This window comes from Eumetopias jubatus, unplaced genomic scaffold (genome assembly GCF_037043125.1).
Source record: "Eumetopias jubatus isolate StellerSeaLion01/CBP00866 unplaced genomic scaffold, mEumJub1_p1.0 scaffold_6, whole genome shotgun sequence".
NCBI classification, from domain to species: domain Eukaryota; kingdom Metazoa; phylum Chordata; class Mammalia; order Carnivora; family Otariidae; genus Eumetopias; species Eumetopias jubatus.
This window is the reverse complement of record NW_028274812.1, coordinates 115,811,816-115,825,233: the sequence shown is the minus strand read 5'-3', so window position 1 is coordinate 115,825,233 and position 13,418 is coordinate 115,811,816. Positions and strand designations below refer to the sequence as shown.

Genomic DNA, 13,418 nt, shown 5'->3' with positions numbered 1-13,418 from the left:
TGCAGGATCATGACCTGAGCCGAAGGCAGTCGCTTAACCAACTGAGCCACCCAGGCGACCGAAAAGAGCATTTTTTGAATAGAGATTGTCAGGTGATTTACATACATACTTTCTTTAAGTCATTAAATAATTACACAAACATGTTTAGGGGCGCCTGGGTGGCTCAGTCAGTTAAGCGTCTGCCTTCTGCTCAGGTCATGATCCCAGGGTCCTGGGATAGAGCCCTGCATCAGACTCCCTGCTCTGTGGGGAGCTTGCTTCTCCCTCTCCCACTGCCTGCCACTTCCCCTGCTAGTGCTCTCTCTCTCTCTGTCAAATAAATAAAATCTTAAAACATGTATATTAAAAAAACAAAAAACAAATATGTTTATGTGCTGTGTGCCAGATTTGTTTCTAGGCCCCAGGGATGCAGGAGTGACCACAACAGACAAAAGCTGAAGTTCCTGTGGGAGGAGACAACCAGTAACAACCCTGCAAGACTATTATTATCCCATTTTACAGAAGAAAATAATTCTGAGACAGGTTAAGGGGTTCTTCTCAAGATACTTTGGTAGTAAGTAGGGGGACTTTGGTAGTTCAGATTCAGGACTGTGTGCCTTTAAAGCCTTTGCTTTGGCAGAAGAAAATGAAATTTAAAAGAGGAGAAAAGCTCACACAGAGGAGGGGATCAAACCAAGGCAATGTAAGTGAGCCAGAAGAGAAAAACATACAGAGAAGGAAAGAAAAGTAAGAAGAGAAGGGGTTTGCTAAAATCCCCTCTCACCTGGGAAACACCCCCAGGTTAGGCCAGCACAGGTCCTGGCTCTGTCCCTGCAGTATGAAATTCCTATTTTACAGTGAGAAAACTAAGGCTCAGAGCCATTACATTTCTGTATTCCCCCCTCCCCCACCCCACTATGGATAAACCTGGTAGAGCCACAATAGGAGGTAAGGCTTCAAAAGAAAGTATCTGGGAGCTTTAAGTCAATAATGGCATATCTTTCACCTTGTGACTGAAAATACAAGGTATTATTCTTTTTATTTTTCTTGAGAGATTTAAATTTTAGCAATAAGTCAGACAGCACTGAAAGAGGGTAGGGGAGTAGGTTTCAGGACACCAGACAAACTTCCCAGCTTAACTCACTGTTCCAGAGAGGGAGATCCTAACCATTTTTCGAGCACGATTGAGGTATTTCTCTCCCAGCAGTTAACTATTCTTGTGGCTCTGTTTTTCTAGGGGGAAGTGGAACACAGAGGAGGATATGAGTGGTCTGAGGACCCGAGCCCCACCCTCAAGTCCACATAGCAACCTAGCCTCATCCAGGAGAAAGGCCAGAGGTGCCCTTCCTGGCATTCGTTTGGGGGCCCAGTATTTAAACTAATTCTTCTTCAGGAAGTTCCTTTTGCTGTTATTTGCTAAAGGTGAGCGTCCAGATGGCCTGACTGGTCTCATTTGCCTTTGATTTCTATTAAACAGTTTGAGTCCGGGCTAATGACGTTACCCCCTCTCTGCCAAACGCTGCGGTTTGCGTGAGAGGCAGGAAACCAGCCAGAATCGGGCCGACTTTCCAGGATCGGGCTTTTCCATAGTGTGGGACGTGGGCGGACACAATCTGGTGGCAGCTTGGCCACACACAGCTCAGTGACCTTGGGAGAAACTCTAAAGCACGTTTGTAAACGCGATGGTCTTCATTCCAGTGTAACCGTTCTCCAGGATGAAGTAATTAATGAAGTAATCTAGTATCTAAATCTTATTTGGAGCAAACGGCTCAATCGGGGTTTGGGAGTGACGACAGTGGTGTTATGAAAACCCAGTCTACCCGGAGACGAGGGAGAGGGGAACTGAGGGTAACTTGGAGGTCGGCCACGCGTAAACACCCGAGGAAGCCCCAGGCCTGAGACGACCGGAGCCCGGCGGCCCACGTCTCCCCCGTCCAAGCTGCACCGCCAGAGCGCGCTCCCAACAACCCCGATTCTCGTTGCGTTTGTGGCCGCAACGTCACGGCTTCCTCCGCCTCTCATTGGACGAGCCCGTCCAATCATGTGATTTCAGCGTGGCGTATAAATAAGGGCGAGGAGACGGCGGTCGTCCGCCATTTCGTGGACGCCAGGTCAGCGAGAGCGTTGCGGGAGCCGGGCGGGGAGGGGAGCGGGAAGCGGGAAGACCCATCTGAGGGTGTGTGGATTTGAGCGTCCGCTTTCCAACCCAAGATCTCGGTAAGTGACCGGCGGCTAAAGGAGTGTAGTGGGAAATGGCCCTTTAACAGTATCGCGGAGGGACCAGGCCCAATGGCGGCGCCAGGTTGAGACAAAGAGACGCCGCCGCCATTTTGTGACGTTCAGCATGGGGCGGTGGCGGGGGCTTGGGACCCATCAGAGAATGTACCTGGGCCTCGAAGTGGAGGTGTTTATAATCTTTTACGGGGCGGGGGGTGAAGTGAGAAGTGAAATTACCCGAAAGTTGAGGCGAAGGGGGGGAAGCCGCTAACTGAATTGTACTCGGGCCGCGCGGCCTTTCAGTTTATGGCGCCTTTTTCCTCCCCCCCCCCCCCCCGTTTTCTTTGGAAGCTACTCAGGAATTTTTTCTCAAGTCACCAATCGAGATTGGACCTTTTCGTCCATATTACTTGGTTTCTGTACTCCCCTGTATTTTCATCTAATCTTAATCTGACTTTATACACCCTATCACTTTTTTTTTTTTTAAGCGAAGGATCTCCCTTGAGTAGCATTGTTCTTGGAGCAGCTTCCCGTTGATAGTTACTCTGAAACGGTTTACAGCTAAGTTTTTTTAAAACAACCTCCAGCAATGATTTGGCTTCAGAACTCCTGGGTACAGGGTGGGGTCACGCAAATAGGATGTGTCTGCACTAGTTATTTTAATTGGATAATCTCCGAGTGAGAAGAACGTGGTGTTTTATGAGAAGCCCTTAAGCTGAGTTTTTGGGTTGGCTACACTTTGCAGTTGAAACTGATCAAGGGCGCCTGGGTGGCTCAGATGGTTAAGCATCTGCCTTCGGCTCAGGTCATGATCCCAGCGTCCTGGAATCGAGTCCCGCATCGGGCTCCCTGCTCCTTGGGAGCCTGCTGCTCCCTCTGCCTCTCTGTCTCTCATGAGTAAAAAAAAAAAAAAAAAAAAAAAAAATCTTAAACTGATCAAGTTGATTAGATTCGTTGTCGAGGTGACTTTTTGCGGAATTATCAAATATAAGCCCCCAAAGGGCAGTAAGTATGTGCTCTAAGAAATCCCCCCACCCTATGTGAAATTAACATAAATTTCATTCTAAAGTGTGCAATTCAGTGATAACTAATTGCATTCCCAATGCTGTGCAGCCATCCTGTCTAGTTCCAAAACATTTTTTTATCCCCTAAGGAGACCTATACCTACCTACCTATTAAGCAGCTTTTCCCCGTTTCCTCTGCCCTCTCTCCCAGCCCCTGGTAACCAGTAAATTGTCTCTGGGATTACCTGTTGGATATTTCATATACCTAGACTCTTAGTATGTGCAGTTTTGTGTCTGGCATCTGTAATAGCTTGTTTTCAGTATTGATGTTTGAAGCATTTATCAGTACTTTGTTCTGAGTAATATTCCATTGTATGGATAATTTTGCTTATCTATTTATCTTTTGATTTTGGCTATTGAGAGTAGTGCTGCCGTGATGTACATTTTTTTAAAAAAGCCTGAGACTTAGCTGCTTGAGGAGTGAAGCTGGTTAAGTTTTTGCTTAGAGGGCACATTAGTACCACTATTCAAGTGGCTCGGCTTTAACTACTGTCTGGTTTTAAGCATTGTTTCATTTGGTTTTTGTGTCTCCAGGATTTGCTTCTGAGCAAGTTATCCTACTTTTCTAAGTGCTTTATTTTTGAGATTAATTGTAATAATAAAGTCCGTAACTCTGCCCAGATTGTAAATGCTCCTTCAGTGTTTGTTTTCCCCCCTCAATTTTTCAAGGAGACCTTTTTTTCTTAATGCAATTCGTGCTGGCTTCCTTTGTGGTTATCAGTACAGATGAGAGAAAAATGGGTGTTTCGAGGGTAGTAACTTGTTGGGTTTTTAGTATTTCAGCATTCTTAAGGATCTGTTTGTCACTGTGTAGATTATTGCATAAATGGTTAATGTTTGCGGTATTCTTTTTATTACAGAAATGCATCGTGATTCCTGTCCATTGGACTGTAAGGTTTATGTAGGTAATCTTGGAAACAATGGTAACAAGACTGAATTGGAACGAGCTTTTGGCTATTATGGACCACTCCGAAGTGTGTGGGTTGCTAGAAACCCTCCCGGCTTTGCTTTTGTTGAATTTGAAGATCCCCGAGATGCAGCCGATGCTGTTCGAGAACTAGATGGGAGGTAATTTAATGACTAATTTATACTGATAAATATGTTGTGTTTTTAATATTTAAAATTCCTAGGATATGTGGCTTTTAGATGGCTTTTTGGCTATCTGAAGTTAATGTTCTTAGAGGCTTTACGTAAGTCTTTGCTGCAATGAAAAAGGACTGAACGGTTTTAATGGAGATACATAGGAAGATCTTTTTATTCAGGTGGCCAGTGAAGAGAAGTTTAGTGGGTCAATTATTGGGTGGATTTTTGCATCCAAAATGTGATTAAAGCATTTTGATCTAAACCTTCCACAAAGTGTCACCCGTGGTGTCACCTTTGAATTGTTTCTGAAACAATTGGAGATCAGGTACTCTCTTCAAATAAGAATGGCCACAAACTGACAATTGTAGTTGGATGATGGTTATGTGGGCTTATACCATTATCTTTTACGTGTTTAGATATTTAAGGTGGAATATGTAGTTACTTCCTTTTGTGTTTACGGTGTCCTCTTAATGGCTGATAAAGTAACACCTGAGTCTTAGAGGGAACAGGTGCCGCCCTTCTCCCCCTCCTTTCTGGTCTTTGAAAACTGCTGGATTTCATGAAACCAAGAGAAATGGTTAATCCTTAAGATCCAAAAGTTAAGGGGGCCTGAGGGTTGACTGTAAAGCTGTATAAAAGGTAGTGTATCCGAGCAGATTATAGAAACAGATTTTTCCAGGACCCTGCCTCTTAATCACTGTCCAAATAATGGTGATTTATCTAAACGGATGTGGAACAATGAAGAGGTGGAGGATTACTTTGTTCCCAACTATTTTTAGCTGCAGTATCCTAAGTGTCAGTTATTGTGTGACCATTGAGGGGAGATGATGTGAAATGGCCAAAATGCTTCAGTTCACTGCTTTTGCATGGAGAGGGGTTGTGGAGGGAGAAGAAAGACCAGCAGCAAATACAGTAAGATCAGTAAACAAGTGCTGGGGGATGTCCCAGCAGGATGTACAAATGAACTAGTTCTTTGAGGATGAATCCAGGGGTTTCACACTTGTAATATTAACAAATTAACATTGAGCCCAGTGATTTAGATGGACTCGAACAAAGCACTAAAATGTAAGGAAGTTGGTTTTCTTTATGAGAAAAACTTGTTCTGCTATTAAGGATTCTACAGGCATTCAGGTGTGTACTTTGCAAAGAAGCTAAGTAGGAGTGCTTTCTTTTTTGCTTTAATACACATCTCTTAGAAAGTCAGTCAGGCTCTTTTAAATTTAATAATGTTTCTTCTCTTCTCAGAACATTATGTGGCTGCCGAGTAAGAGTGGAACTCTCGAATGGTGAAAAGAGAAGTCGAAATCGTGGCCCACCACCGTCTTGGGGTCGTCGCCCTCGAGATGATTATCGGAGAAGGAGTCCTCCACCTCGCCGCAGGTACTTGAGAGCGTGTTTAGAGGTATTGGTGTAATGGAGTAGCTAATAGGAGCAGGTATTTCTCTTAAAGTTTGTTGGTGGGTTTTAAACTTTGAAGAATCGGAGGTTTTTATGAAACATGTGCTGGGTGTAGTTTGGGGTATGTGAGTTGTGCTGAGTGTTGGCTTTTGTCTTTAGGTCACTGTTCATGTTGGTAGTCAGTAACTTCTATCTTGGATCTATCTTCTAGTTCATCTTCTAGTTGCATCTTTCCAAGTCTTCCCTTCAATTTAGGCCTTTTTCCATTTCTTGACTCCATAATGACAAACATTACATTCAACTCTAGCTCTTCACAAAAATGTGTTTTCTACTATTAGCACGATTGTAGTATTTATCAACCAGGCAGCTGTTGTAATGTTACAACTGGTAAAGTAGAAATCATTCTGAAACTAAAGTCACTGACCGATAAAGGGGGCTAAAAAAGTAATCCCAGTCATCTGTTCTTCAAACCCAAATAGGAGAGATTTCAGTTTTTTTATAATTGAAAATGGCATCATTCTTGGACCAGGCAGTATTGTCTGGATGCTAACTCCACATCTCCTCAAACCTCCAAAATAGTTTCTATAGGACTGAATTTACCTCTTACAGGTGAGTGAAGTCCTTCTAGGAGATAGGAGTTCAAAATCTTGCCCCTTTTGCTATTTTGAAAAACAAAACAACACACTGTTGCCCATCATAATAAAGAGTATTTGTTAGCTAAATAGATGGTTGTACTGATGGCTTGTTTTTCATTTTTTTTTTGTGCTTTTTGGTCCATCTATTAATAAAAATGAACCCCGTTACAGAGTCACCATCATGTCTCTTCTCACCACCCTCTGAGTCTGCATTAGCCAGTCAACTAGCCCTTTCAGCGTCATGTGACCAGCGCGCCCCATTCAGCTTGGCTGGTGTCGTTTCACATGACCCAGGCATGGCCAGTCGTCAGGTTGCACCGCCCTTTGGTTCCCGAGCATGCTGTTTTCTCTCAGCCTTCTCTCCAACCTTAACCAAATCGGCAGCAGCCACCTCGACCGCCCACACATTCCTGGCCAATCAGCTCAGCTGTTTATTTACCAAATGTCTTCACAACAACTACAGCAGCAGCCTTCGGCTAACAAAAAAGCAGGAAAAATCCACAACACCCCCTTCGCCAACCAACTAAATCCAACGCAACATCTGGCAAAACCTTTTCAGCAAATTCTTCCTGGCCGTCAGTCCGGCAGCCTCACCTCACCATTTCTAGCTTGTTGAAACCCAAAACTAGTAAGTTTTTCCTGCTTATACAGTTTACTGCTGGTTAAAATAAGGAGTAAGCGGCTTAAAGTAATTCTTTTTTCTGGATCAAAGGCTGGCTGTGCATAATTGAATGGTAACGTACATATATATTGCTTGAATAAAACTTTTAAGGGTGATAGGGAACTCATAATGTAACTAGACCTTCAAGTGAAACTTATTTGCATGTGTGAGATGCCAAACTAAAAATTTTAATAACTCTAACAGATTTAGCTTTCCTTTCTAGCAAAAATTTGTTGAATCCTATCACCTTTAAATGGTTTTACTAACAGTTTTCAAAATTTAAATTTTGGGGGTGAAGTGGGCCAAGCTAAGGTAATTTTTATAAGCCTAAACACACTCTTAAATGTGACGATCACAAATGCAGTTCTAATGTAGCACTTAATGGCATCAGTATTTACACCTAGCGCGTTTTCACAAAATTACACTATCCACCTGGTACCTAAGTCTTGTCACGGACTTATAGGTTTGCATGGGTTCCAAATACTGGTTTATGGTACTGTTTTTGGAACTACTTGTGGGACTATATTTTGGTGTGGTGTTTGGGTAGTGAAGTTAGTTTGACATGAAGTTTTGCATTGGACAGATCTGCTGTGAAGCATTCTTTGTTAAAGTGAATCCATGGTTGGAATACCTGCTTTTCACTTGAGCTTTTGGTTCCTTAATCCTTCTGTGCCTTTTTTTCTTTTCTGTTTTTTTTTCCCTGTTTTTTATTTATTTTTTTGTTTTATTTTTTTTGGACGATGGGTGCCAGTTCTTCGGCACATTCACTGGGCCCAACAGTGAGATTGAAAAGTTGGGAAATGCCTCACGCCATAAATACTAATTGACAATTAGCCTAATTTTCCTGTTTCTGCTTTTAGATCTCCAAGACGGAGAAGCTTCTCCCGCAGCCGGAGCAGGTAAATAACTACCATTTTTTGGGCATATTCTCAGAAATGACAGCGCTTCTGTTCTTACACTGTTTTCTAAATGAAATGGTTAATGGTAAAAGACTTTGGCTTTAGTAATGAATCAAGTGATGTAATAGAGCCAGTGTTGCAGGAATGAACCAACTGAGTTTTTTTTTTTTTTTTTTAAGATTTTATTTATTTATTTGACAGAACAAGTAGGCAGAGAGGCAGGGAGAGGGAGAAGCAGGCTCCCCACGGAGCAGGGAGCCCGATGCGGCGCTCAATCCCAGGACCCTGGGATCATGACCTGAGCCGAAGGCAGCCGCTTAACCAGCTGAGCCACCCAGGCGCCCCGAACCAACTGAGTTTTTGAAGACTTTGTACAGATGTTTGTTGTGTAATTCTGAATGGTCCTATTTTTCTTCCCCTGGTTTTAGGTCCCTTTCTAGAGATAGGAGGAGAGAGAGATCACTGTCTCGGGAGAGAAATCACAAGCCTTCCCGATCCTTCTCTAGGTCTCGTAGGTAAGATCTTTAATGACTTGGACTGTGTATAAACAATGAAGTAAAAACAGAACTGGTCACCTGAAGCCATTTTGATTATTTTTACTACTTTTCCATAAAGCCTTTGATGTAGTTGTGTCATTGAGTCATGTATATTAACTTTTTCTTGGTGTTTTTTGTTTTTGTTTTTTATTTTTAGCCGATCTAGGTCAAATGAAAGGAAATAGAAGACCATTTTGCAAGAGGAGTGGTGTACAGGAAATAACTTCATTTGACAGGAGTATGTACAGAAAATTCAAGTTTTGTTTGAGACTTCATAAGCTTGGTGCATTTTTAAGATGTTTTAGCTGTTCACATTTGTTTGTCTCGGAACAGTGACAAAGATGTAATTCTCTATGATTTGAATGGATCATATGAGGCATGTAATATCAAGAATTGTTACTTTACAATGTTCCCTTAAGCAAAATTGGATTTGCTTTGAAGTTTAGTCTCTATTAGACTCGTAATAAACCTCTAACTCCTGCCCAGCTAAAGCTTGACATTTAATATCATGAAAACCGGCAAAAATTGAACGAAGTCTTTCCAAAGCTGGGATAATAGTATGCAGCTGTAGTTGAAGAAGCAGTCTTTTAAAAGCTGGTGTGAACACAAGCCAGCAGGTAAAAATTAAGCTGCACTGTTAAACTAGATTAGAGGTTTAAAAAAAAAAAAAAAAAACCCAACTATTCTTCATATTGGGCAGGGGTGTCCAGTTGGTGTAGAATTGGAAGTTGCAAGAAAGTTAGTTTATCTTTGCTTTAGGTCATAAGTTCCTTATGTGATTGCTGTATATGAACACACAGCTCTTTGTAACAGTCTCTATTTGGTAATTTTAAACTACTCAAGATACCAACGGCCTGCCAGTTTAAGGGTACATTGTAGAGCTAAACTTTGAGTTACTGTGCAAGATTTATTTTTTTTCATGCTGTCATTTGTAATATGTTTGTGAGAATCCTTGGGATTAAAGTTTTGGTTACAAATTGTTGTTTAACCCGAAAGCCTGTTTTTCCTTGCAAAACTAAAATCTGTGAGCTTGGTATCAAGTCCAGGTATAACATTCCTATTGGAAGCCATACTTCTATTTTCTTGTAAAGTGCTTTTGAATTAATAAAATATTAGCATAATTGTGTAATAGTCGAACCCACTATTACCATAGTTCTTGTCCCATGGAAATCAGTTGGTTACACAAATCTTAGAAGAAACACAACTGAGGCTGAAGGGAATTTTTGGTTGTCACCTACGTGATTGTTTGTACTTAACCATTTTTTAGGAGTTAGGAGCCAGTTCAAAGACCATGATACTCTGTGACCAACATTTTAAAATATTGCAACCTGGTACATTATAACCCGAAGTGACCCTATAAAAAAGGCTTTTATCATTAGCATGAGACCTTTCCACAAAGCTTAAACATTGCTTCCATTTTACATAATTTGAGGTGTTGCATGGGAATTCTAAATTGATCCATCATGATGTAAAATTCAATATATGGTTCAAATGTAACAGTGCAGAATTGAATATGGAGGCATGCATAACCCTTCCTCTTAGAAATCCAGAGGAGTTGTAATTTCAAATTTTTGTGCAATTAGATTAAATCATAATGAAACAGTCTTGTGGCTTAGTTTCCTTAAATGTGCTACTTAAAGGTAGTTTTGGATTATGCTGTACTGACTTTAATATGAAAGATGAGTTATTGCATTGAGTTGAGCCTATAAAGATTTTCTAAGATGTAGATCTTAAACAAATTGTTTCCAGTGGTCCTTATTAACTTCATGCAGACACCAACAAAGGAGGAGAGTCATTGGTGTCATAGGTAGAATTGTCAGATTCAATATGAGCCTTCTTAGAAAAGACCTTTTTAAAGGCTATTGATGTACTGGGAGCTCTGGCTTTTTGGGTCTTTTGTCTTTTGGCATTTTCTCATAGCCCAGAACTGTTCTGGTACACAACAAGGAAAGGTAGCTAGGAGGTCATGAAGTGTAGTACGGTGTATCAGTATAATCACACCGCTCTTGTGAACGGATGTTCATGTGCGTGTTTTTGGCAGTATACAGCTTGCAGAGCTTTCAGTTGGAAGGGTTTTTGTAAAAAGGTTAGTAGGTTATGTGTATAATGTGGCTTTATACAGAATCTAAAAGTCGATCTCAGGGAGTTATTCTGACATACGCCAAATTTGCGATCACTTTAACCAGAAGCCCCAGCAGTTTTTATGGCTTGTAAAAAAAAATTTGGGGAGGGGGAGATAGAAGCTGTTAAAATCACTGCACATGCAGCTTCTGGCTATTAAAAGTTCTGGTTACTGTGATTTCTAAAATTGTTTCATTAGCCAATTTTGTCCCTGCATCCTCTTGAGTTAAGTACAATACTGAAAGAGGTTAAGTCACAAAAGCTGACCGCTAGTGTAATGACTACAGGTGTTCACTAGAGGTCACTATTAATACTGGGTGATTTAAGGATACAAGGATTATAGTTGGTTTTTATGCTTTTCCAGAATAATCTGTGGTTCCCACCTAATTGTGGGTTACTTCTGACCTTCATGTCTTAAGCAGAAGGGTGAAGATAAGTTAGCCAGAGGAATTTTAATTTTATCAGATGTAGATAACTTATCTACTGTTTACTTTCACAGTTCCTTACATAGTTGTGATCTGTAGATGTTTTCTCCCACTTTTAGTTAGACTCACACCTACCTGGATGGGAAGTCCTGGTTGCTTTTTATTAGAGAGTTAATATGGTTCATGTTAGTACAGTGCTTTATCAGGAATGCTGTTTATCAGAGTTGTTTTTCAAAATACAGCCTAATTCCAGGCCTGTTAGCCTTTTTTTTTTTAATCAAGCACTGTGTTAATTTGAAAGAATTCAAGGTGATAAATATCCCTGATTAAATGACTAAATAAGACCACTGGTTTAGTACTGTTTTAATTTGCTTTTATTTTCAGAGTCGTGAACATGATTTTTAGTTGTCAGATCTAGTTGGTGGTAATGTCTTCCAGTTGTATATTTTTGTACTAGACTGCTGCCTTCTGGGTTTTTTTTTGAGAATATGAAAGATTTTTATAATTAAAGTAGCTGAAGTAAAACTGGGTTGGAGTATATTTTTATCAAAACAATTTGATAGTGTTGAATTCAGTTTTCTATGCCCATACAAATGCTCTTTATTTTCTTGAAAGATTCTTTGGAATATGGCAAAGAATTCAGTTGTATTGCACACTTGGGAGATTCTGAGAAGAATCATTGAAAATTTGTCTTGATAAACCTAGTATAACTGCTCGATTTTGTTCTTTTCCTTTATTGGGATTGCAGAAACTTAGGATAACAGTATTTAGACTGTTAACAGTATATTTAGACTTAGTATTCCAGTTCGTTCTTTAGAACACAACACCCAAAATGTTTCCCAGACTGACTGATAACACATGGGTATAATACTACATATCTCATTTAGTTTTTCTTCCATTCTCTGTGACATACATAAAACATTGTGTAGTTAACAGGTGTGTATTTAGTCTTGAGGAAGTGAAACTTTCTGGAAACATTGTTACTTCCTAGTCATTTGGAGAGGTCCTTATATGGAGAATATTTAATTATTTCCAGAGCAAAGTTAGGCTTTCCAGAAAAATTGTAGGTGACTTTTGCCACTTTTATTTTTTTTAAGTAGTCTCTACACCAAATGTGGGGGCTCGAACTCACAACCTGGAAGTCGTGGCCTGCTGTACCCACTGAGCCAGCTAGGTGCCCCTGATTTGCCCTGTCTTTCAAGTCTTTCTTGGAAATGGCACCTTTGTTTCAGTATGTACCTCATTCAGGTTTCATATGGGGAAAGTTAGCATCCTTCAGGGATGGTTTTTACTGACCAGCCCTAAATCTGCAAATCAAGCCAAGGGGGAAAGTTGCTTAATGCTACCCTTTTGTTGGGTGTTAAATGTTGGGATTGTTCATTTGTAAAAGGAAATGGAAATGACCAGGATATAAAACTAAGGACAGCTAAAAGTTCTTGAAAGAATTAACTTCCTCGAAATGTCTAAATTTTTATTTTTTTTTTTTAAGATTTTTTATTTATTTATTTGAGAGAGAATGAGAGAGAGCATGAGAGGGAAGAGGGTCAGAGGGAGAAGCAGACTCCCTGCTGAGCAGGGAGCCCGATGTGGGACTCGATCCCGGGACTCCAGGATCATGACCTGAGCCGAAGGCAGTCGCTTAACCAACTGAGCCACCCAGGCGCCCATAAATTTTTATTTTTTTTTTAAAGATTGTAATTATTTGACAGAGACAGGGAACACAAGCAGGGGAGTGGGAGAGGGAGAAGCAGGCTTCCTGTGGAGCAGGGAGTCCGATGCGGGGCTCCATCCCAGGACCTTGGGATCATGACCTGAGCTGAAGGCAGATGCCCCACTGACTTAGCCACCCAGGCACAAAAAATTTTGAGAGAACAGGAGGGGGGAGGGGCAGAGAAGCAGGGAACCTGATGCAGGACTTGAGCCCAGGGCCCTGGGATTGTGACCTGAGCTAACCCTGGCGCCCCTGAATTCTTTTAAGCTTAAGCAGCTGTTAATTCTTAACCCATTCCAGCTGGCTCTTGCCACCAGAATTTCTTGATAGGTTAGATAAAAATCCTTGTTTCAATGAGAGTGCTTTACAAATATGTATAAGTTGGAAATTTGTTATTTGTTAACTTCTCACATGGTGTAGTCCATGACACGGGCTTAGTGGAATGGGGTACAGGGATGTACAACAGCTTGGTGTCTAGAAGACATGTAATAACTTATGTAGGTTCAGGGTCAGGAATTTGAGGCTTAAACTACACCACTTCATGTTTCATCCATTATGGGTTAGGATAACTTAAAAAGAGGTGTTGGTTGTAGGACTTTACATCTCCTAAGAGAAAGGTTCTTGGACCTAGAGTGAGGTGGCAAATCTTTAGTTGAGGTCCTTCGAAAAGTCCCTTTGCATCAGATGGC

General features: G+C 41.1%; 1 protein-coding gene across 1 annotated transcript; it reads left to right on the top strand.

The window, feature by feature from the left end:
- The first annotated feature begins 2,081 nt into the window (after positions 1-2,081).
- SRSF3 (serine and arginine rich splicing factor 3) lies at positions 2,082-10,077 on the top strand. The gene is made up of 6 exons (XM_028120571.2): positions 2,082-2,196; positions 4,121-4,328; positions 5,589-5,723; positions 7,898-7,936; positions 8,365-8,451; positions 8,630-10,077. The coding sequence occupies exons 2-6, from the start codon at positions 4,123-4,125 to the stop codon at positions 8,655-8,657; spliced, it is 495 nt and encodes a 164-aa protein (XP_027976372.1). The 5' UTR covers positions 2,082-2,196; positions 4,121-4,122; the 3' UTR covers positions 8,658-10,077.
- The last annotated feature ends 3,341 nt before the right edge of the window (positions 10,078-13,418 follow it).